The 21,221-nt window shown below is 36.7% G+C and overlaps 1 protein-coding gene across 1 annotated transcript; it reads left to right on the forward strand.

Annotated features, from left to right (window-relative positions):
• Nucleotides 1–485: 485 nt before the first annotated feature.
• On the forward strand, nt 486–9,037 carry LOC762797 (NAD-dependent protein deacetylase sirtuin-7). The gene is made up of 10 exons (XM_030986420.1): nt 486–716; nt 1,507–1,644; nt 2,393–2,497; nt 3,386–3,462; nt 4,085–4,157; nt 4,600–4,698; nt 5,212–5,448; nt 6,051–6,131; nt 7,416–7,522; nt 8,236–9,037. The coding sequence occupies exons 1-10, from the start codon at nt 606–608 to the stop codon at nt 8,642–8,644; spliced, it is 1,437 nt and encodes a 478-aa protein (XP_030842280.1). The 5' UTR covers nt 486–605; the 3' UTR covers nt 8,645–9,037.
• Nucleotides 9,038–21,221: the final 12,184 nt, after the last annotated feature.

Raw genomic sequence — 21,221 nt, forward strand, 5'->3', positions numbered from 1 at the left:
TTTTAATTTCTAACATAAATGAGGTGAGGTCTTAGTATAATTCTTTGATTTGCCCCTAAGTACTGCGCTTTACCCCCCCCCCCCCCTCCATCATCTACTCTCATTATATCCGACCACCATATGCCTATTTTAATTGGTAGCCAGCCATCGTTGCACTGATCATGCCTGATGGATACAATACACAAAGAATATATTGCGTGTGTGTAGTATAGCGGTTGTACGTGTACAATGCGATCCTTACACTTATCAAATTGGCATTTTTTACACATAAGATGGGCTACCTTCATCTCCGATTAGGTGTGTGAAGAAAAGCTTCACCCCATCTTTTGCTCTCACACTTGTACATAGTTGAGATTATCGACTACATTTACTGACGAATTAGGACGCTCACCTCGTATCATAGGCATTAAGCATCGAAATCCAAGTAAGCATTAAGACGTGACAGTTCTTGTACGGTGACCTTTAAAAAGAAAGAAAATTTATAAAGCCCTACAGTTCTATTTACATTGTCCTGCGTAATTTGTCTCTTCGACTATACCTTAATCACACACGTAAGTCATGTTCGGCAAATTCATTCGCGTCAGTTGAGCCAAGAAAACTAAGGAATGTCCGAAAAATCATCTTTAGCAATAGGAAGACCAGCACGAAAATGTCGGAAAGCAACTTACACGTCAGTCCTCTACAAAAAACATAAAGCGAAGGAAAAAGAAAGTCAGGTAAGGATAAGAAGAACAGAAATAGCAATGAGAAGTATAAACTATTGCCCCACTCGTTAAGATCTGTGTAGTGTGTATGGTCGAACATTTGAAGAGACAGTTCTATTTATTTATTTTGTTATGGTGGGGGGGGGGGGGGGGGTGGGGCAGGTGATAATGTGACATAATGATGATGATATTAACTAAATCTTCATTAATTGTTCAAATGATGGCTATGGTGTAATATAAAGTCCCTATCGTGTCAATTTTCTTAGTATTTTTGAAGCATTTTTTCCTAAAATAAACGAAAACAGTAATACGTTTTCACAGGTTTCACGGCAAACCGTTGCACAATTACAATACAACTGCATACTGTACCGTACCGATGAAGGGCCTGGGCTGTGTCTCACGAAACCGTCATAACTACAAGTAGAGCGACATCCCATTGAAATGCGTGTTAAACTTAATACAGGCATTTCAATGGGATGTCGCTCAACTTGTACTTAGACCTTCTAGATCTATGACGGTTTCGTGAGACGCAGCCCTGGGTACAGGTGCGCGAGTGTGCATGAGGTTATCGACTATAGTACCGGTAATCGACTTCACGCACGCTCTCAATGAAGATTTAGTTGATTCTTGGTGTGTTTTAGTAGGCTATCTCCATGCTGGAGTTACGGGTAAAAAATGGATACAAAAGTACACTAGCGCCATCATCTGATCTATAATTACACTCTAGTCTAACTTGGGCATGCAGGGAACATAGTGAAGATTAAAAGAAGGTGATCCTTTCATGTCTTTGCTTATATCCCAGGTAAGAGCGATCCTGAAGAAGAACCATGCAGACAGGAGTACAGAGGAGGAACAAATAATCAAACAAAACAAAAAGGTTGTCAAGATTCTCGAGAAGAGGGTGCAGCTGAGGGAGCTTAATCGTCAGAAATCACAAGAGGTAAGAGACAAAGTGATGAAATAGTATCTTGAATCTGTTCTTATCTATTTTCCCTTCCATTATTTTTGAGAACCCCACCATTAAAAAAAGTCTAATTCATTAGTTAAAAAAGAAAGAAGAAGATGATGGAATCAAATATTTCTTGTTTCTGTTAGATTGGCTATTTCAGCTGAATAGGATGTGTTATAAAAGGATGAAATAAATGATTTGTGCACTGTAGTAGTTACTAGGTATTGCTTTCAATAATATGATGAGCAGCTATCATGGTCTTTCTGACAAATTTGAGATAAAAAGCTAATATTATCTGGCCTAGATTGTAAATGACCCAGGACATCTTATGGTCTGTCAGACTTATGACAATAATATTCATTGTGGATCTTTCTTTTAGGCCTTGAAATAGAAATGGAAAATTGTGGATAAGCAGACCATCAATATGGCAGTGTATGAACTTATTAATGAACAATCTGTCAAAGATATAATGCAAGGTTAATGTATGAATTGATGGTCCTTGATTTAGGAGTGTAGAGGTACACCTATCAATTGATAGGTTCATATCTATGAAAGAAATGTGAATAGGGGAAATAGTCATAAGTCTGCCCCCAAAAAATTGTCATCAGTACAGTGTCAGTAAATTCATATAAGCCTACAATATGGCTCCATACATAATACGAGCTCCTGATTTCTTTTCTCAAGAGACTCCATGAAACCATGTAAAACGTAAAACATATGTTGTTGTTTTTAATCCAAGGTTGAAGATTCTGTCGGGGAACTTGAAATTAAGGTAGCAGAGCTTGCAGAAGAAGTCCAACGTGCAGAAAACTTAGTCATCTACACAGGAGCTGGTATAAGCACAGTGAGTAATAATGATGATATCAGTCTACTCTTATCTTGCACACATACACCAGCCATCAGTAGGAGTGGGCAAGATGTTGACAATGTTCAAGATATATATATAAATGCTCCTACCTAAATATGGATATAATTTATATTGTAAATAATTATTATTACATTTTATTTTTAGTAAAATATTTAGATGCTATCCTCATGGATATATTAAAGGAAAAAGGTAGCTGTCTTTTACAGTAGTTCACCTAATCTTGTTGCTTTTAAATCAAGAGTGAATTGTATTTAGCCAGGAAAAGAAACAAACTTTCTGCTAATTTAAAGAAGTGGCATTTTGAAATTTGATTTTATTGTGCTATGTTTTTAATTGAATGTGTAGTTTTGTTCTGAAACCTGCAGCCACTGATCATAGAATCAGTTATGGACAATGTTACAGTAATACTATTTATCATTGTCTGCACGACTGAGGCACCATGGTTTGAAGCAAATCTCAGCGCGGGCCTCCCCGGTGGTTTTGCCATGCTCTGGTCGGCTTACACAAGGGCAGGCTCCATTCATACTCTGCCACTCTCCCTCCCCTCTTTTACAGTTCTATTTTGGCTCATAATCATTGTTGATTACATGTAAATATTGTGATTGTGTTTTAATTGATCTAATGAAACTTACAATTGGAAAAAAGAAAGGAAGCTGTCTTTTATTTTCTAAGGGTTCTTATTTAAATAATGGTTCTATTTGGTGAAAAGGCCTGCAAAAGTGATGATTTTATTGTCTTTTGTGTGCTGCTATGTGTAGAATTTTTTTTTCTTTTGTCACTTATGTAAAGTTGGTCAGATATATTTCCTAGCAAAATTTGTATGCTTTAAATCTTGACACTTTTCATGTAATGTAACCCTGACAGGCAGCCTCTATACCCGATTACAGGGGACCAAATGGAGTATGGACATTGCTACAGCAGGGAAAAGGGAGCGAACTTCAGTAAGTCCTTTGTTTCATTTAATGCATTTGCTACTCTTTCGTTCATAAGATGTTTCTAGGAAAGAAAATACTGGCCTAATATGTAGTCTCTTGATGTGTCTTGATGAAAAAAGACCCATTAAGACCATGAATAATAAAGACCTATTGATAGTGGCTGGCTTGGTAATGCTTTAAATTTAACAATCACCTGATCTAACTATTGATTGATGAGATTCAACAAGCCTGAAATAGAGAGGCAACAAGAAGTAAAGTTTGGGAGTTCTTGAACAAACAATCTTTGACTCCTTGTGGTTATCATGAATGCAAGGATGCCTTTTCTGGAATGGTACAACTTGGTACAACTTGGTACAACATGTTACAATAGGGACTTTTAGATTTGGGTGGACGTGGACGTGTGACGCCCTTTTACGGCACTGGCAGTCATGTGTGACATCCTTTTAAGGCACTGGCAATGCCTTAAAAGGTTGTCACACGTTGCAGTCCACGTTCTCGTTGTGCATATCTAAAAGTCCCTAATAGCTAAAAAAACACATGACTTGAACTGAACTTCTTCAGTGCCTTTGTCAGATCGGTAAAATAAGACAGATTTCATCATTTGAAATTTAACTTTTGTTATTGATAGGAACAGCTCGTTGGTAGATGCAGAGCCAACCCTAACTCACATGGCACTAGCCAGGTTGGTGGAGGAAGGCATGGTAAGCTCTTCATAACATTCCTTTATGAATCCTATGTTATAACTATGCAATTTCATAGATGTTCTTATTGCTCATGTACAGTTAAGGTGAGCCCCGAAAGACGTTTTGTCAGATAGTGTAGGACTTTAGTTGATAAGTAGCAACATACTTACTTGCAGTACTAAGCTGCTGTGAAACTGATTTGTTTTTAAGTGAAATGTTGAACAAAAGAGAGGTGAAACAACAAGTGATATGCCTGACCTGGATTGTAAATTTCTTGCACTTAAATTCTGAGGAGATCACCATGCAACATATGTTTAAACCTAATGGTAAGCTGTTTTCCACAATATACACCAACGTCTGAGTGAGGGTTGTTGCAGCAAAGAAGCAAAAGCTAGATAGGATTAGATCAATAGTAACTCACTTATCAAACTGATTGCGTTTTTCTTATGACCACTTGTAGGTGAAACATATCGTATCCCAGAATTGTGATGGGCTTCACTTCAGAAGTGGTGTTCCCCCGGACAGGTTATCTGAGCTCCATGGCAATATGTACATTGAGGTAAGAGCGATCAGTTCCTTTTGAAATTTCATTTTCTGGTAAGAGGAACAGTCCCAAGTCACCCAAGTCTATAATGCTTGGATCTAGCTTCTAAATATGTTATTATATTATATCTATTTTACTGTGAATATAAAGACACTTTAAAATGACTTATGAAATTAATGTTCATATTATATTTATTCTTGGGAACCTACAAAAACAAGCTATGCTTTCCAGTAGGTTCCTGTTTCATTTCATAATTTTGAACTTACATTGTCTGTGCAAACAATTGATATATATGAAATGGAAATAAATTTGAATCAATCAATCAATCAAATATACTATAAATTCTGATTTTAATAGTGTCTATCTTATACTCAATCAATCTGAAGAAAACATTAACATCCATTTATTTTTACAGTAAATTTTCACTTTTCATTTTTTCCCCTCATACTTCTGTTTATTTGATTTCTAGCTTTGTCTGATACCCTTTGGCAAATGTAATATTCTTATCTTCTGTCTTTCTCTATGTAGGTGTGCACTGAGTGCGAGCCAGAAAGGCAATATGTCCGACTCTTTGATGTGACGGAGCAGACATCGCTTCGTCGGCACAAGACGAGCCGAGAATGCCACAAGTGCAAGGAACCCCTCCGAGACACCATAGTGCACTTTGGTGAGAAGGGAGTGATAGATAAACCCTTGAACTGGTCCGGTGCCATGGATGCCGCAGAGGATGCTGATGCCATACTGTGTTTGGGATCCAGTCTGAAAGTAAGTGTTATGCTTAACCCATCAAGGGTTTTGTGAAGAACTTCTTCAGTAAGTTATTCTAATTTCATGATCTAAATTCACCAATTTAATTGGTTCCAGCCTTCTAGGACATCACACATGGCGACGATTGCTCTGCGTTCAATGTCTTACACATACCAAATTTGATCTTCAACCCAAACCCTATATTTTGGATAAAATAAAGCCCTAGTCAAATGTTCTGGCAAATGTTCTGGGAGCAAGTGTCGGGTTCTCCTTTGATAGGTATTTCCTCTATGGTGTCTTTTGTCAATCAATAAAGTGCAGATCAGAATGGACATAATTTCTTGTCAAATGTTATCTGTAATTATTTTTATAGCCATTCATACTTCTACAAAGATCATATTTACAGTAGGCTTGTGGATGCACCATGTGAGAGAGAGGGAGGATTGAAGAGTCCTGAAAAGGACTCTCGGTAATCTTTCTTGAGGGTGTGTAGTCCTGAAAAGGACTGTTGCTGTATCCTCCCTCTCTCTCACATGGTGCATCCGCAAGCCTACTGTATATCTACATCATAATGCGAGCCGATACTTACAAGCAAAGATCATATTGTTGCAACTCTACAGGTTCTGAGGAGATACCAGTGCCTTTGGAGCACAGACAGACCAAAGAGCCAGAGACCAAAGTTATTCATCGTCAATTTACAGGTAAGGGGGAAAAAACCCACCTGCTATCAAAGGTCAAGGCTGTGTCTTATGAACAGTTGTGATTAATCCCAACTCAATTGTGATCGATATCAATCGTAACTATGTACATAAGAGATACAAGTTTGCAAACTTGCCATTGATTGAAGGACTTGCGATTGATTCTGATCAATTGCAACTCTTGACAGGACGACGATGTAATGTTAAAGTAGAATATTTTGGCAAGATCTCTTTCTTGAGTTTGCTTGATGCATAATTTCACGACGATCACCCCGTCTTGAGTCCATATTTTGTGATCTTTTCTCTTGTTAGCCTTTCTTATCCCACGAAAGAGGTTCGCTCTATCTCTCGTAAGGTTTTCGTTTATGTATAAGGCGTTGTCTGAGTGTCAAAGTTTCATCCTAGCACCGTAGATCTTTTCTCGGGCTCTGTAGTAGGTGAACTTCACTATGATGTTCATGATCTTTCTCTTCTCTCCTTTGGCTGTTCTCTGTTCCTCTCCATACCATGATTTCTTCTAGAGGGAGCAGGGACCAATCGATGACTACGATCAATGTCGGCGACATGTTGAGTTCATCTTTGCAGATATTTCTGACAAGATCGCCTGCGAATTCTCCATCCTCCTCTTCCACATCGGAAAAAAAGCAAGCAGTTCTCCTCGTAAACGGTTCTGATTCATCCTTGGTGGATTTGCGCTCTCTCACTTCTCTCTTTCGAGACTCTATTCTTGCGTCTTGTGATTTCCATTTGAAGTCAAGCGTTTTTGTTACCTCCTCGCAAAGAGTTTCATGGACTCTGTTGAATACCTTGCTTTTGATGGCATTAACTAACTTTGCCATGAAATTTGAGTCACTGGGGAGATTTTCGATGGCAGACTGGAAGGCAGAAGTCAGATCAGAGTCTTCAAAGTCATATTCGTGGCTCAAAGTTTTTCAGCAGGTAAATGAAGGTCGTGTTTGCGATCAGTTCTTGGGCGACTATTGGCATTCATTTTGCCGTCGCTCCGTTGGTGACGATATTTTCCCGACATTTCATAGTTCAAAGCTGCTTTTCTATTAACAAGTATACGGTTGGCGGAGCACTTATGCAAACACGTTCACTCTCATTCGCACATTGCTACTACTTAATTACATTTTAAACGAGTTTCTACATCCCTTGCATTTTTCATTCAAAAAAGTATATGCTTATCATATTGATAAAAAATTAAACTACAAATGCTGTCTCATATTTGTATTGCTTGGTTTATAAATGATTAAGTAATTGATGTAAATTTTGCCTTCATTTCAGTGGACACCAAAAGACAGTCAGGCATCCCTGAAGATCCATGGCCGATGTGATGATGTGATGGCACTACTCATGAAGCACCTCAATCTTTCAATACCTCTCTACACAAGGTAAGAAGGGTACTATAGGGTAGACTTCTGTTAGAAGGTTGTTTGAAGCTAGGATGTCAACAGGGAGACATGTCAATCCCTCACCCAACATACAAACATACACACACATTCAAAAGTGGAAGATATCATGACATTTGTCCAATTAAAATTTTGTGAATTTTACAATCTAAGATGCCTATTTATAACTCCCCATAAATTCTATATTGTAGGATGGGAGCCAGCCCGATAGAAGGGGCTTAGAAGGGTATACATACCATATGGAAACAAGTAGAAGTTTATCATTGGATCCCCCAACATCAGCCTTCTGCTCGAGCAAACCTAGGTGACTTCAATCTGTTATCTACATAGATATAAATCTTAGTTGTATTTGAATGTGAATATAGATGTGGTGCCGAGATAAATCATCTGCACATAATTTGGAATATTTGAATTTGAATTATTTGTTACACATACATTTTTATACAGTAGTCTTACGGTTACACCATGTAAGAGAGGGGGAGTATTGGGGAGTCCTGAAAAGGACTGTCGGTAAGGTTTTTTTCTTGAGTGTGTGCAGTCCTGAAAGGACTCCCCAATCCTTCCCCCCCCCCTCTCTCTCTCACCTGGTGCAACTGTAAGCCTACTGTATATCTACATCGCCATGCAAGCCGATACTTACAAGCAGCACATATATTTTTGTCCTTCTCATTAAACTCTGATACTCCACTTTACAGGAAGAGCGATCCCATCTTCAAGATGGCCGCTCCCATCAAGCCCCATGAAGAGGGCAGCTACTTGACAAGATCCCTCTTGGACACGAGGTTGAACTCTGAATCCTTAAACCTCAATGTGAACAGTGTCATCAAGACTGAACAAGACAACTCTGCTAATAACCTTGCATCAAGTGCACTCTCACAAAAACCAAAGTCTGATTGTGCCTCGGAAGGAAATTACAACGACAGTGAAGATACCGAGGATTATGAAATGGAGATTCCTGTTGCGTTACCATCACTAGAGGGCGGTGTTGAGGGAGAAGGGAATATGCCTGGCTGGTTTGGAAAAGGATGCAGGAAGAAGGTGGTAAGGAAAGTTGGAAAGAAGAGGCGGCGATCAAGAGTGTCCAGCGTCGAGATAGGGACTTGATTGTCGGAGGGGGCAAGTTTAATGTCAGACTTGTAAAATAAATCATAAAACAGAGATAGTAGTAAATATTCTCAGGTTAGATTTAGCTGCTGCCATTTTTCTAAAACTTCCATCTTTTTTTATAGTCAAGAACATAGTTATGAAGAAGGACAGATAACGTGTATTGTTTTTCATCACCAGAGTGGCCAATTTGATGTCAAAGAAATTGTAAAATCATCCACAAAACAAACCTGTCAACATCCCTACTTTATGTATCGTTCCTGTTGTATATTAACAAAACTTACATCATTTTTAATATTTTGTTTGAACAAAAATCAGTGGGATAGCAAATTTATTGTGTTTCTGAGTGGAAAAAATTAACCTTTTTTTAGATAAATCTGCAAATTAAAAAAAGAACTACATGCTTTTGAGTATTAAAGCTCCTATTTTTGTTTCTCAAGTTTCTACTTCTAACTAGAGTTTAAGGCACAGTTGCTCTTAGGAGTGATTGGAGAACCCAAAGTTAATTTAAAGTGTACCAATCACCTGAAAAGAGTAATTCGTGTTAAGGTAAAATGATCAAATCAACCTCAAAATAAATTTACCTGGCATTCAATATTAGGAAAAAGATTAAGGAGTAGGAAGAAATCAAAAGATAACATAAACCCTGCGTATTGCAATCATGGTCAAGTCAGACTTGGGTTCCGTCCCCATCCTAATCTATGCAAGTGCATATGCATGGGTTCAGTAGTCAACAAGCTGTTTTATAGTTCACTGAGATTGTATTTAGATTGCAATATCTCTTTTTAGAAGTAATATTTGAAGCTCATATTTTGAATACTAAATAACCTCATCGAACCTCTAACATAAAGAGCAATACATGTTTTTAGTGATTGGAACACTTTAACATTGTCTATAAAAGAAAGCAGCAAGTAAAAAGAGATTCCAAATCAAACTAACTTAATATGATGAATGAGCAATCGGTGTACCTATATACACTTTCTCCAGGATTTGAGTGTCTTTCTTGACGACAATATACCTCTCTTTTTTAGATTATATTCTTCTTACTTGCATTTTTGTCTGGCAATGAAAGTGTTGTGTCCATGTTGTGAAACCTAGAGTTTGGTGATGCATTGGCTGACAAATTAAAGTTAGAAATATCACCTGAAACATCGGAGGCTATTAAAAAAGAAAGTAGTTCTGTTCGGACAATATTTGTTTCTGACAAGCCTGACATTTTGTTGGGTGATAGTCCAATCTAGCAACAACAAATAAATGCAAAATTTCAATTTACAAAACAAGTCATGTTTAATGTGATGTTTCTTTGCCATGTAATCATGACAACGAATCACTCATTTGTAATTCATATGCATTTACAAAAATGATCTATCAGGCTTCTGACTTCAAAAGGGGTGCTTGAAGCACTGTTAGACTCTGCATGGCCATTCATTAGCTCAAGGTTATCTTTGCATTGTAGCATGTAGATAATCTCATGCGATTAGTTTGTCTTGTTATATGCATTGTTCTGTTTATCAGGTGTCCAAAGTATGAGTAAATGAGTATGAATAATCAATACATATTTTTGTTAAGTGCTCATAATATTTGTAACCAATGTTTTTTAACTGTCTTGGTTATATTGTGCATTGTCTTAGAAAGTTGACTGGCATAGATAGAGCAATAAACATGTCTATCAATATTGTAATTTCAGGCTTTTGTAGTATCAGAATTTTTCAGTCTGGCATGATACCTCTTTCGATCACACCAAAATGTAGGCCTTATTTTCTATGAAACCATGTTTTTTAAACAATTTTAACATTTGAAGGCACCATAGTACATGTGGGTAATGGGAATAAATTACAGATAAGTTTCATGCATACTTGTTTAAACAAAACTGTGGTTGAAAATATGATGAGATTAGTGTAATGTCTTTTATCTTTCAATATCGTATAACACAACAATTAGTGGGTATGCTTAATGGGCTATTGTCAAGTGCAGGTGTATCTTTTTTACCCCAACACAATGGACCCTTTTCATTCATTAGCATGTACCATTTTGTCATGATAGTCTTCTCAGGCAGTTTACCATTACTTGGCTCATGACAGAAATATATGAAATGCATATATCCTATCCTATTTGTATGCATACATGTACTTATGGCAATTTTGTGGAATTTTTTGTTTGTTTCAAAGTTTTATATGTACTTACATCATCTTCCAAACTTCAAACAGGACATCCATAATGTTGAATTTTACTTTCTTCCAGGATATTTAGAATGCTGTGCATAATGGAAAATGGTTAATTCTGACATCGATATATAAAAAACTAAACAGCTTACCGGTATACAGGGTACTTATTAACAGCCAATTAGGCAGTTATGGTCAATTCTAATTTGTGCAAAACAGAGCAGTCTACTTCTTACATGTAATGTTTTTTGTCATTAGCTTGTAAAACAGTTTATATCAAGGGGCAGGAGAAGGATATGCCAGTTCATAGTTGCAGTCTGAGCATGAGCAGAAAAAGGTCATTGCAGACTAAATTGTGAAATACACGGAGACGGAATACTGGATACGTGCTCATGAAAGTTATGTACCGAAATCATTATTCATTCATGCACAAGCAGTGCACTCCATGATACACAGGTAGAAGTATTCTTTGAAAAGAGGAACGAAGGCTATTAAAGTATGTAGCATCTCCATTGCTGTAGGATAGATTATTTCAAAAAGTACAAAGTGGGACCCTTCATGTTTTGAAGATCTGTGGATATTTGGGGTCATTTGGGACATGTGCTAACTGTGAACTGGTCTATTGTAAGCGTTATTGATTCAACTATGCTTCTACATGGAGGATGCTACTTGGTAAAGATCACCTCAGAAACTGCTGTATGATTTTACACCATCCATAATCATAGAGTACATAATCCAATTGCCTCCTACATCGTAGTGTAATGGTAATTTTCCTCTTGAATGTTTATATTTGATCTTTGTGAGTGTTGTGTGAATTATAGCATACTAATGGTTTAGTCAAGCATGTATGAGAAATTTAGCATATAGTTTTCTTCCAAATCTATGAATAGACAGGAGCAACAACAGATGCCATGTAAGTGTAGGAGTCTTCTATTTCGTCTGTTTTGTCAGACGATTCTTCACAAACAATTATACCTCAGTTTTGTAGAACATAACAGTGTAAGATTCAATCTACCTGGCTGTCTCCCTAAATATGGATAAATTCAGGCCTTGCGTTTTTTATCAGGTGACAGGAATGCCATTCATTATGTTTGTTAGCCATACAAATGTGTACATTAATGTAATAATACGACAATATCAAGAGATAATGTTTTTTTTTTTTTACTAGTGTTATGAACCTGGCTATAGTATGACTGCAGTATGACCCCAAATCTACCCCTCCCCCCTTTGTATGCCTTAATACTTCAAGGGGAAGTCCACCCTGGTATTATATTGGTTTGAGTAAAAGCAGAAAAATTAGAGAAACAAATTAGGGAAAGTTTGAGCAATATTTGATAAAAAAATGCTATGATTTTTTGAAGTTGTCATCAGTGAAACAAGAATTGGTAACAGTGAGACATATCTTGCATGCTCCTTTCCAACTTTCATTTTCTTAGTTATTGATGACAGAATAGACTCGTTTCATACAGGGGTTGTATAAAAACATTTTTGCAATAATTATATTTAGGTTGAATGTATGATTGAAAATTTTCTCACAGGGAAATATGATACCGTTTTTCAGTACAGGGCAAATGAGAGGAGACCTTGCAAGATATGTCACAGAGGTGCCAATTTGTGTTTGTTTTACCGCACCTTCAAACACTCATAACTGTTTAAATATTTGTAATCGATCTTTGCTCAAACTTTCACCGACCTGTTTTTCTCTAATTCTTAATTGTTTTATTAAGACCATCTTAATATAAGGTTGGACTTCTTCTTTAAGTGATTCTCAATTTTCATTTTTATTGCAAAGCTGTTAATATTTGCCAAAATTCTATGACATAGAATAATGCAATCACAGATAAATTAATTGTAGCAACTGCAATTCGCAGAAGTGAATTTCCTGCTGTGAAAATATTCCAATAATTCCATCACGAAAAAAATTGCAAAAATACTTAGTTTTTCAGTATACATGGAATTTTAAGAACATTTCCTACATTTTCTTATGTTAAAAAGATAATTCACGGGTGTTAGAAACACAATAGAAATATGCAATAAGGAATCATGTGTAAGTTTTATGCAACATCTGCAAAATGAAATTATTTAATATGGTCTAAGGATGTGATTTAGGACAGGGATTTATATTTTATTATGATGTTTCAAAAGGTAGTGCTTTTAAGTCTTACTTTTAAGTCACATTTTACATAATTGTTTCACAAATCCAGTAATTCTGATTTCTTCCAGTACACAACATTTTTACCATTACACAATGAACAGGAAAAAGTCATTTGTCACATTTAATATATTAGCATTAGTTTTCATTAAATATCATGTATGATTAAAAGAAGAATATGAAACAATATAGAATGATTAATTTTCGATAGTGTTTATTTGACATTCTTTCACAAATATGAAAATATATACTGGTTGCTACAGCAATCACCGAGTTGAAGGACCGCAATGGCTCCTCGCTGCAAGCAATTAAGAATTATATCGCTACCAAACATAATTTCTAATGATGGAAATTCAAGAAGAACACACAGTATGTTTTATAAAACAATTTCATATTTTATTTAAACTATCACACTTGTATTTCTTAAATTACTTTGCCTATATCTTATTCTGTTTTTTCATTGCCACTTCTTTGATGTTACCTAGGAATAAACAGATGTTATAGAATTTAATGTAAGAAATGTATTCAGAACATTAGATTGATGTTACTCTGTGTGCTAGCAATACAAATTCAACTATGTCATTTTAAATCTAGTAAATCATTTTTAGTGAAGAACTTATTGTGACCCACTATTGAATATCAGATAGATCTTTCAGATGTATTTTAAGTGAATTTTGTAGACTGTAATAAATATGCATTGATATCACAAATAATCTATTAATACTCCATTGTTATATATTTGAATGTACAGAGTTCGTTATTTATGCATTTATGCTATACACATACATGTACAGGGATGTCGCTAGGTGTTCTGGCATTTGATATATTTCGTGTGTTTTTTTTTTTTTTTTAGCTTTGTATATACAATTAAATGAAGACAAAAAATGGACTTCTTTTCCCATTTTCGATTTTTTTTTTCCTGGAAATTTTTGGTGGACCCATGTCTTGGAAAGCCCTGTCAAGTATGAAAATTTCCCCATCTCAAAAATTATCTAGCAACACCCCTGTCATTGTATTGAAACTAAAAGGGCATTTACAAACAGCTGCGAGAATTTGTGGAATAGAGATTGAAGCTCTGTTATTGTTCAACAATTTGTGCGGAACGATAATATATATACACTCCCTCTAATTATTCATAAAATAACGATCAAACTTTGATGAAGTTCTCGTTTAATCTTTCTATTATAGATCATTTTAATCAAGAAGTTTAAATCATTTAAGTTCTGTTTCTTCTAATTTTAATATAATTTCAAATTATCGCTACATTTACTATTTTCCTATCATGTAGTATTCCCTGTAGAATATACAAACATAAAAAACAAAGTACCATAGATGGATATATAGACAAAGTCATCTCCACGGCACTATAAAGCTAGAACTAAAATATCTTTATTTTAATCATTGTCAAATAATTTACTTGAAAATAGCAAATATGTACATATTATCACTGAAATACAATTCATTGATAAATAACAATTGGCTTTTATCTTAACCAATGTAGCCACATCAAAACATTATACTCCCCTTCTTCCTGCAGGCCCTGCAGTTGTATTTACCCCCGGCAATTGCAGCAAGGATATTAATGTCGGGCTGTGATTCGAACCTTAAACCCTTGGATCGACAGTCGAGTGAATTAATGAGCTGCTATACCACAACACCTCTAAATGAATGGGAATTGCCCTATCTTCAATTCAACTAAATGACAAATCATTTACTTGAACAAAGCAAACTAAGTGAATGCTGAAAAGATGTGAGGTGGCCTTTCTGCTTTGTGTATACTCTTTTTTTTTTATAGTGATTTGATGATGAATCAGTTTTTCAGAGACAGGTACTGACATCCAGAGTCCCTTAACGAGGCAAAGGTCCCCTTCACCGCGCAGAACTAGCTACATCGAGGCCTCTTTATAATGTCCTTTACGTTTAGGCAAGCATCGGCATTATTCAATTTCCCCCACCCCTGGGAAAAAAAACGTGTAAAAACACGTTAATTTTACCTTTAAACAAATTGGGCCCCCCCCACCCCGTCCCCACTAAGCGAATTATCGGCCGACTGTTTCGCCGCTAATTTTTTTCTCACGAATTGGGCCCCCTCCCCCGCCGGCGGTTGGATACGCCCCTGGCTCCGACCCTTCTAGCCATGAAGGATCAGAAGTACGTCATCTCTGTTTACCCTCAGTTTTATTTACAAGTCCAATCCCTGTTCAGACAAGTCTCATCACCGTCCCCACCCAGATAAATTACCCCCTTCCCCGCCTAAAACAAGTCTTATCCCCAGTCCCCGCCCATACAAGTATTATCCTCGTCCTCGTCCCCGTCCAGGCAAGTCTCACCACCGTCCTCATCTGCAGACAAGTCTTATTACCGTCCCCAACCAGATAACTTATGCCTGTCCCCGCCCGCGTTTTTTTTTTGGCGGCACAGATTGGGGTTAGGTGTTTGTTGAGCTTATGGGAAAGTTTAGGGTTAGAGTTAGGGTTAGGGTTAAATCAAGACCTCTTAAAAAAAAAAGTCCCCATCTGTGCCGCAGAAAAAAATTACGCACCCCGCCCATACAAGTCTTATCCCCAGTTCCCGCCAAGAGAAGTTTTATCCCCGTCCCCGCCCAGACAACGTAGCGTCCAAAGTCCCACAACAAGGCAATTGTCTCCGTCACAGCGCAGATCCACCTACATCAAGCCTACTTTTATGTCCGTGACGTCCGGGCAGTCAATGGCATTATTCCAATTCCAATTTGTCACAGCACCAGTACTACCAACGGTGAAAATATTCCCTTCCTCAACAGTATAGAAGTTATCGTCGTACCACTCTAAGTCCCTTGGTGGCTTATCCCTGGTCGCCTGTAACTGCCTTTCTGTGCCATCGTAGTTCATCTTGTACCAGCTTGCAGTTGCAGAGGTAGTAGGCACAGCAAAGTGAATTTTCTCTTCTGAAAAGGGGAAATTAAGAGGAAGAGGGTAGGATGTGTTAAGCCGTGGGATGAGAAAGAAAGTTGGAGAGAGATAAGGGAAGTGATAGGATAGGAGAGAAATTTGTATACAGCGGGGTATACAGGTACATACAGAGAAAGTTGAGGTGGCGTTCTCCTAATCGATACAATTTAAAATACAGTTTCGATACAGTGACCACCTCCTTATTATTTGGAAATTTACATCACATGTTTTCTTCTTCTTTTTCTGGTCTTTATTGATTGTTTATTCGTAGTAATTTGTTTTTGCTTATTGGATATTATATCTTTCTTCCGAAAAATGTGAGAACAATTCAATTTACTTATTATTTTTTTTCTGAATTCTGACATCTTCCATAGAATAAGAAGTAAAACATAAACTCGGGAGAAAAAGGTAAAATGAAAGTAAAAGTCAAAACTCACGAGTACGATCAATGGCCAAGCCGTGTACTGCATGAGACTCCGTAGACAGCAAGATATTGATATATGTCGTCGTGAATTTACGAACCTCTACTCCTGTGACATAGATGACCGCACTGTTATTACAATTTAAACAATAACGATAATTTATTTTAGAAATTTTGATTGAGAATAAATAATGGTTAAAACTGCGTTTCGCCTAATGTAATTTCTTTCACGTTTTTTCCGATACCTACAGCTACTATTCATACAACATGTCGCTTATATACACTAACTCATCCTCCTCCTCGTCTTCCTTCTCCTACTACATACTACTACTACTACTATTAATACTACTACTACTACTACTACTACTACTACTACTACTACTACTACTACTACTACTCCTACTACTACTACTACTACTACTACTACTCTGGGTATTGGTGCTAATGCATTATTTTGTATACAAATTTCATTATTCCATTGTATTTTAAATTACGTCCTTCTCTACTGCTATATTTTTTCTTCTACAATACTTATTTTTCCAGGAACCTATAATATACTAGCACTGCTTTTTAATAGGTTCCTCACATTTCACTTAATCTATTGTATGAATTAAGAATCATTGAGATGTGCTCATTTATACTACATGACTTGTATATATTTTTTTATTTGATATGTATGTCTATATTTTTTGTAAAATGTGGAACAATGAAAACTTGAAACTTGAAACATGAAAGTACTACTACTACTACTACTACTTCTCCTCCTATAGGGCTTCTGCTGTTCAAATATGATCAGCAATAACTATTGAAATCAATCAAAGAAAAATCATATCATACCGAAGTTTGAACCATGCAATAAGATTGAGTGTAGATTAAATGTCGTTTTTTAAAAGCATGACATATACAATTTCTTCAATCAATGGTCTATAAATAACATTTTAAATTACATGTTTGTTAGTACTTGACCACGCCCGTAAAAAAGTAAGGAATGTGACCCGCCCTCCATCCGATATACACAACATGAGAGAACAGGTTTTATAATTTTTCATTTGGTCTACGGCACTGTTGCCCACAAAGTAGGAATGCAATTGTTTACCTCTGTTACTGAAATGATTGTGACAATATGGTTTCTTTTAGATTAATTTAAATTTAAATCTTCTCAGAAATTTATTGATCAATCTAAAGATTGATTGATCGATAAATCTAAGATCTGAGAGGATATTATCTTTATCTATCAAAATGAAACCATATTGTAACAATCATTTCATGAAAAGAGGTCATTAAATATTTCAACCTTTTAACAGAATATTACTTTTGAATCATAACTAAATAAGTTTCTTTGATTTTGGAGATCAAACATTAATATAACGACCTTTGCATTTCCCCCATTGAACATGTTCTAAGCTTACCCTGGTATGGTTGCAATAAACTCCACGTTGACTGGTATGGTGTCAACAAGGTTTTGTAAACCCGTCAAATCCAGGTTCATCATAAAAATCCTAGAGTTATCTGAGCATGCACAGTACAGTTTTCGATCCGTCTCATCGATGTCAATTTTTCGGGGCCCTGGATTGAAAGAGAGTTAGGACGGGAACTGTTTAAGTAAACTCCGCCACAAACAACGCAAACAAAATATGTTGACATCATTAAAGCACACTTTTATTTGTGTTTGTCCTACAGTGTGAATGCAGCATGCAATCAAAATGAGCAGCGCCGTAATTATAGAGGACACGGGAGTGCGCACCCCCAGCGAAAGATGGAAAAAATAAAAATAGGGGAAGATATCAGAAAGAGAAGGAAATTAAGAAAGAGAGAAAAAGGCTACGCCACTGAGTGTGATTTACGTTTCACCAGCTAAGCCTAACTAAATCTGAGCCGTTAACCATAAATATTTTCATTTCCTACCGGGGGAGGGAGGGGGGGGGGGCATGTACGTGTTCCTACCTCCGGTGCTTTTCCCTTGAACGGATACGCCTATAAAATGATAAAAAAAAATGATAACAATAACAGCAAGAACAAAAACAAGAACAACAATGATAATAATAGTAATGATAATATTTTTGAAAAAATAATGTTAATAATAACAAAAATGGATTGCATTACCTTGGCAGTAATCGTTTATGTTCTTGCATCGGCGAGACGTCCCATCGAGTTTCGAACCGCAGACCTGATTGGCTCCGGAGGAGCCTGATGACAAGGTTTCGATGTCTACCCAAAACACCTCTCTGTTGACAGAATCGTAAGCGACGGACTCCGGCTGGTAATCAATGGTGAGGGGAAGGGTGTCGAAGGAGACCGTGGGGAGACTTGATATCTTGATTGTATGATCGCATTGATCAACGGCTAGCATCTTCAATGAAACTGATAAAGACATCAACCGAAAAAAAGATAATAATAATAACGTTTTGTTTAACCGGGTAGCCACTTCACCTATGAAACTGCTCTTCCAGCGGGCCCTGCATAACATAATATGTTATTACTACCCTTCTCCAATCTAATATGCTGATCGTCTAGCTAGAAGGCAGAAGGTCCCATTGTTATAAGTCTTTGGTATGACTCGGCCGGGGTTCGAACCCACGACCTCCCGTTCATGGGGCGGGCGCTCTAACCACTGAGACACCATGCCCGATTAATAAAGGCTTTAGTGTTCAAACCGCATTCAATCCGTTATCTCCGATCGACCATTTTCTTTGCGAATTTAGGATTTACAATTAATGATGATAATAGTTACACTTATTTAATGCAGAATATGCCCTTGATGCTAAAATCATTCAAGGCATTGCTTCCCAGGTAAACATTTACTCAACCTGTGTAGAGAGTGGCAAATGTAGTCGAACCACGGACCATTTGATTCAAAGTGCGGTTTTGTATCCACTATACCACCACACCTCTACCTCATGTTGGTAAAGTATATACATCAGAAATCATTCCCACCCCCTACCCTGCTGGACCCAAATGTTCATGTCTAGACGTCAACACACAATTTGAACTCTCTTTATTAACTTTCCGTTTTACTCCTCTAAAGGCATAACTAATAATGAGAAAATGAAATATATCTCGGCAGAAACGTCAAAGCTTCACGGGTCACGGCGAAATTGTTTGCCGGTAGTAAAATAAAAATATTTTACAAAATATTGAGTAAGTAGTAAAATTCAAGAATTCGACTAATATTCGGCTGTCTTTTAAAGAAAACAGTGTTGGTGGTAAAAGGATGAATCTGATGACGATCATTTTTGTTCATAATCTTTTTGGATTTTCTATTTGAAAGTTTTTTTGAAAGGCTTAAGATTTGCTATTTCTATTGAGATTGAGATTGACAAGGACATATGAAAGAGGTGCAGTGTTTGCTGATGATCTCGTACACTATGCAGCAGATGGAATATGGATTTAGGGAGGAGATTCGTCATACATAGACCAGTGAGGGGCATACTGGTTCTACGAACATGAACATTGATACATTCAACTTAGCTTTATTTCATTAGCTTCACTGACCTTAAAGACATCATGTTAAGTATTAAAGCCTTTTAAATTTATTACTTGCATGCAAATTTATCGATAAAATATCAATTTTGTAATGTAACAATATCTATATTATACAAATTTAACTAATTTCCACTACTTAAATTTCCTTCAACTTTTGGAATGTCATTTAGAGGATTATTGTGCAGTGGAATATATTTTTTTGCAAGCTGTCTTTGGCAAATTTCTGTTTTGACTGGACTGTTTGTACATGTTGTCAATGATTTTTAACGACATTCATTCCGATAATTATATTTATCTTCCATAATAAAAAAATCATCTAAACCTGTATTTGTTTTTCTTATACATCAGTTATTTTATGTAAACTCTTACGATTTGACGGAGGTGCAGCCGGAGGTGTACTTGCTATTTTTGTTGATGTTGTTGTTGTTGTTGTTGTTGTCGTTGTTGTCGTTGTTGTTATTTTGAATCCGGTTGAAGACGCAGTCAACTTACCCACTTGATCGTTGACAGATCCTGCGGTTGTGGTACCGAATGTTGTAGTAACCTCTGTGGTCGTAGGTTGGTCTGTGGTAGGCGTATTGGTAGTGTAAGGTCTGCTTGTTGTTGGCATCTTAGTAGTTGTAGGTTCATTTGTTGTAGGATTTGTAGTGGTAGGTTGAATTGTAGGCGTATTGGTAGTGAAAGGTTTGCTTGTTGTTGGAATCTTAGTAGTTGTAGGTTCATTTGTTGTAGGATTTGTAGTGGTAGGTTGAATTGTAGGAGTATTGGTAGTGAAAGGTTTGCTTGTTGTTGGAATCTTAGTGGTTGTAGGTTCATTTGTTGTAGGATTTGTAGTGGTAGGTTGAATCGTAGGCGTATTGGTAGTGAAAGGTTTGCTTGTTGTTGGAATCTTAGTGGTTGTAGGTTCATTTGTTGTAGGATTTGTAGTGATAGGTTGAATTGTTGTTGGCATCTTAGTAGTTGTAGGTTCATTTATTGTAGGATTTGTAGTGGTAGGTTGAATTGTAGGCGTATTGGTAGTGAAAGGTTCGCTTGTTGTTGGAATCTTAGTGGTTGTAGGTTCATTTGTTGTAGGATTTGTAGTGGTAGGTTGAATTGTTGTTGGCATCTCAGTAGTTGTAGGTTCATTTGTTGTAGGATTTGTAGTGGTAGGTTGAATTGTTGTTGGCATCTTAGTAGTAGTAGGTTCATTTGTTGTAGGATTTGTAGTGGTAGGTTGAATTGTTGTTGGCATCTCAGTAGTTGTAGGTTCATTTGTTGTAGGATTTGTAGTGGTAGGTTGAATTGTTGTTGGCATCTTAGTAGTAGTAGGTTCATTTGTTGTAGGATTTGTAGTGGTAGGTTGAATTGTTGTTGGCATCTTAGTAGTTGTAGGTTCATTTGTTGTAGGATTTGTAGTGGTAGGTTGAATTGTTGTTCCTGTGTCTGT

The sequence above is a fragment of the Strongylocentrotus purpuratus genome, unplaced genomic scaffold (assembly GCF_000002235.5).
Source record: "Strongylocentrotus purpuratus isolate Spur 01 unplaced genomic scaffold, Spur_5.0 spur5_contig_837, whole genome shotgun sequence".
Lineage (NCBI taxonomy): Eukaryota > Metazoa > Echinodermata > Echinoidea > Camarodonta > Strongylocentrotidae > Strongylocentrotus > Strongylocentrotus purpuratus.

Excerpts from the sequence above, each read along its gene's own strand:
- LOC762797 (XM_030986420.1), top strand. The coding sequence starts at position 606 with ATGTCCGAAAAATCATCTTTAGCAATAGGAAGACCAGCACGAAAATGT. Across the intron at positions 4,158-4,599 it reads GGTTGGTGGAGGAAGGCATG|GTGAAACATATCGTATCCCA; the intron begins GTAAGCTCTTCA and ends GACCACTTGTAG. Across the intron at positions 5,449-6,050 it reads GTTTGGGATCCAGTCTGAAA|GTTCTGAGGAGATACCAGTG; the intron begins GTAAGTGTTATG and ends GCAACTCTACAG.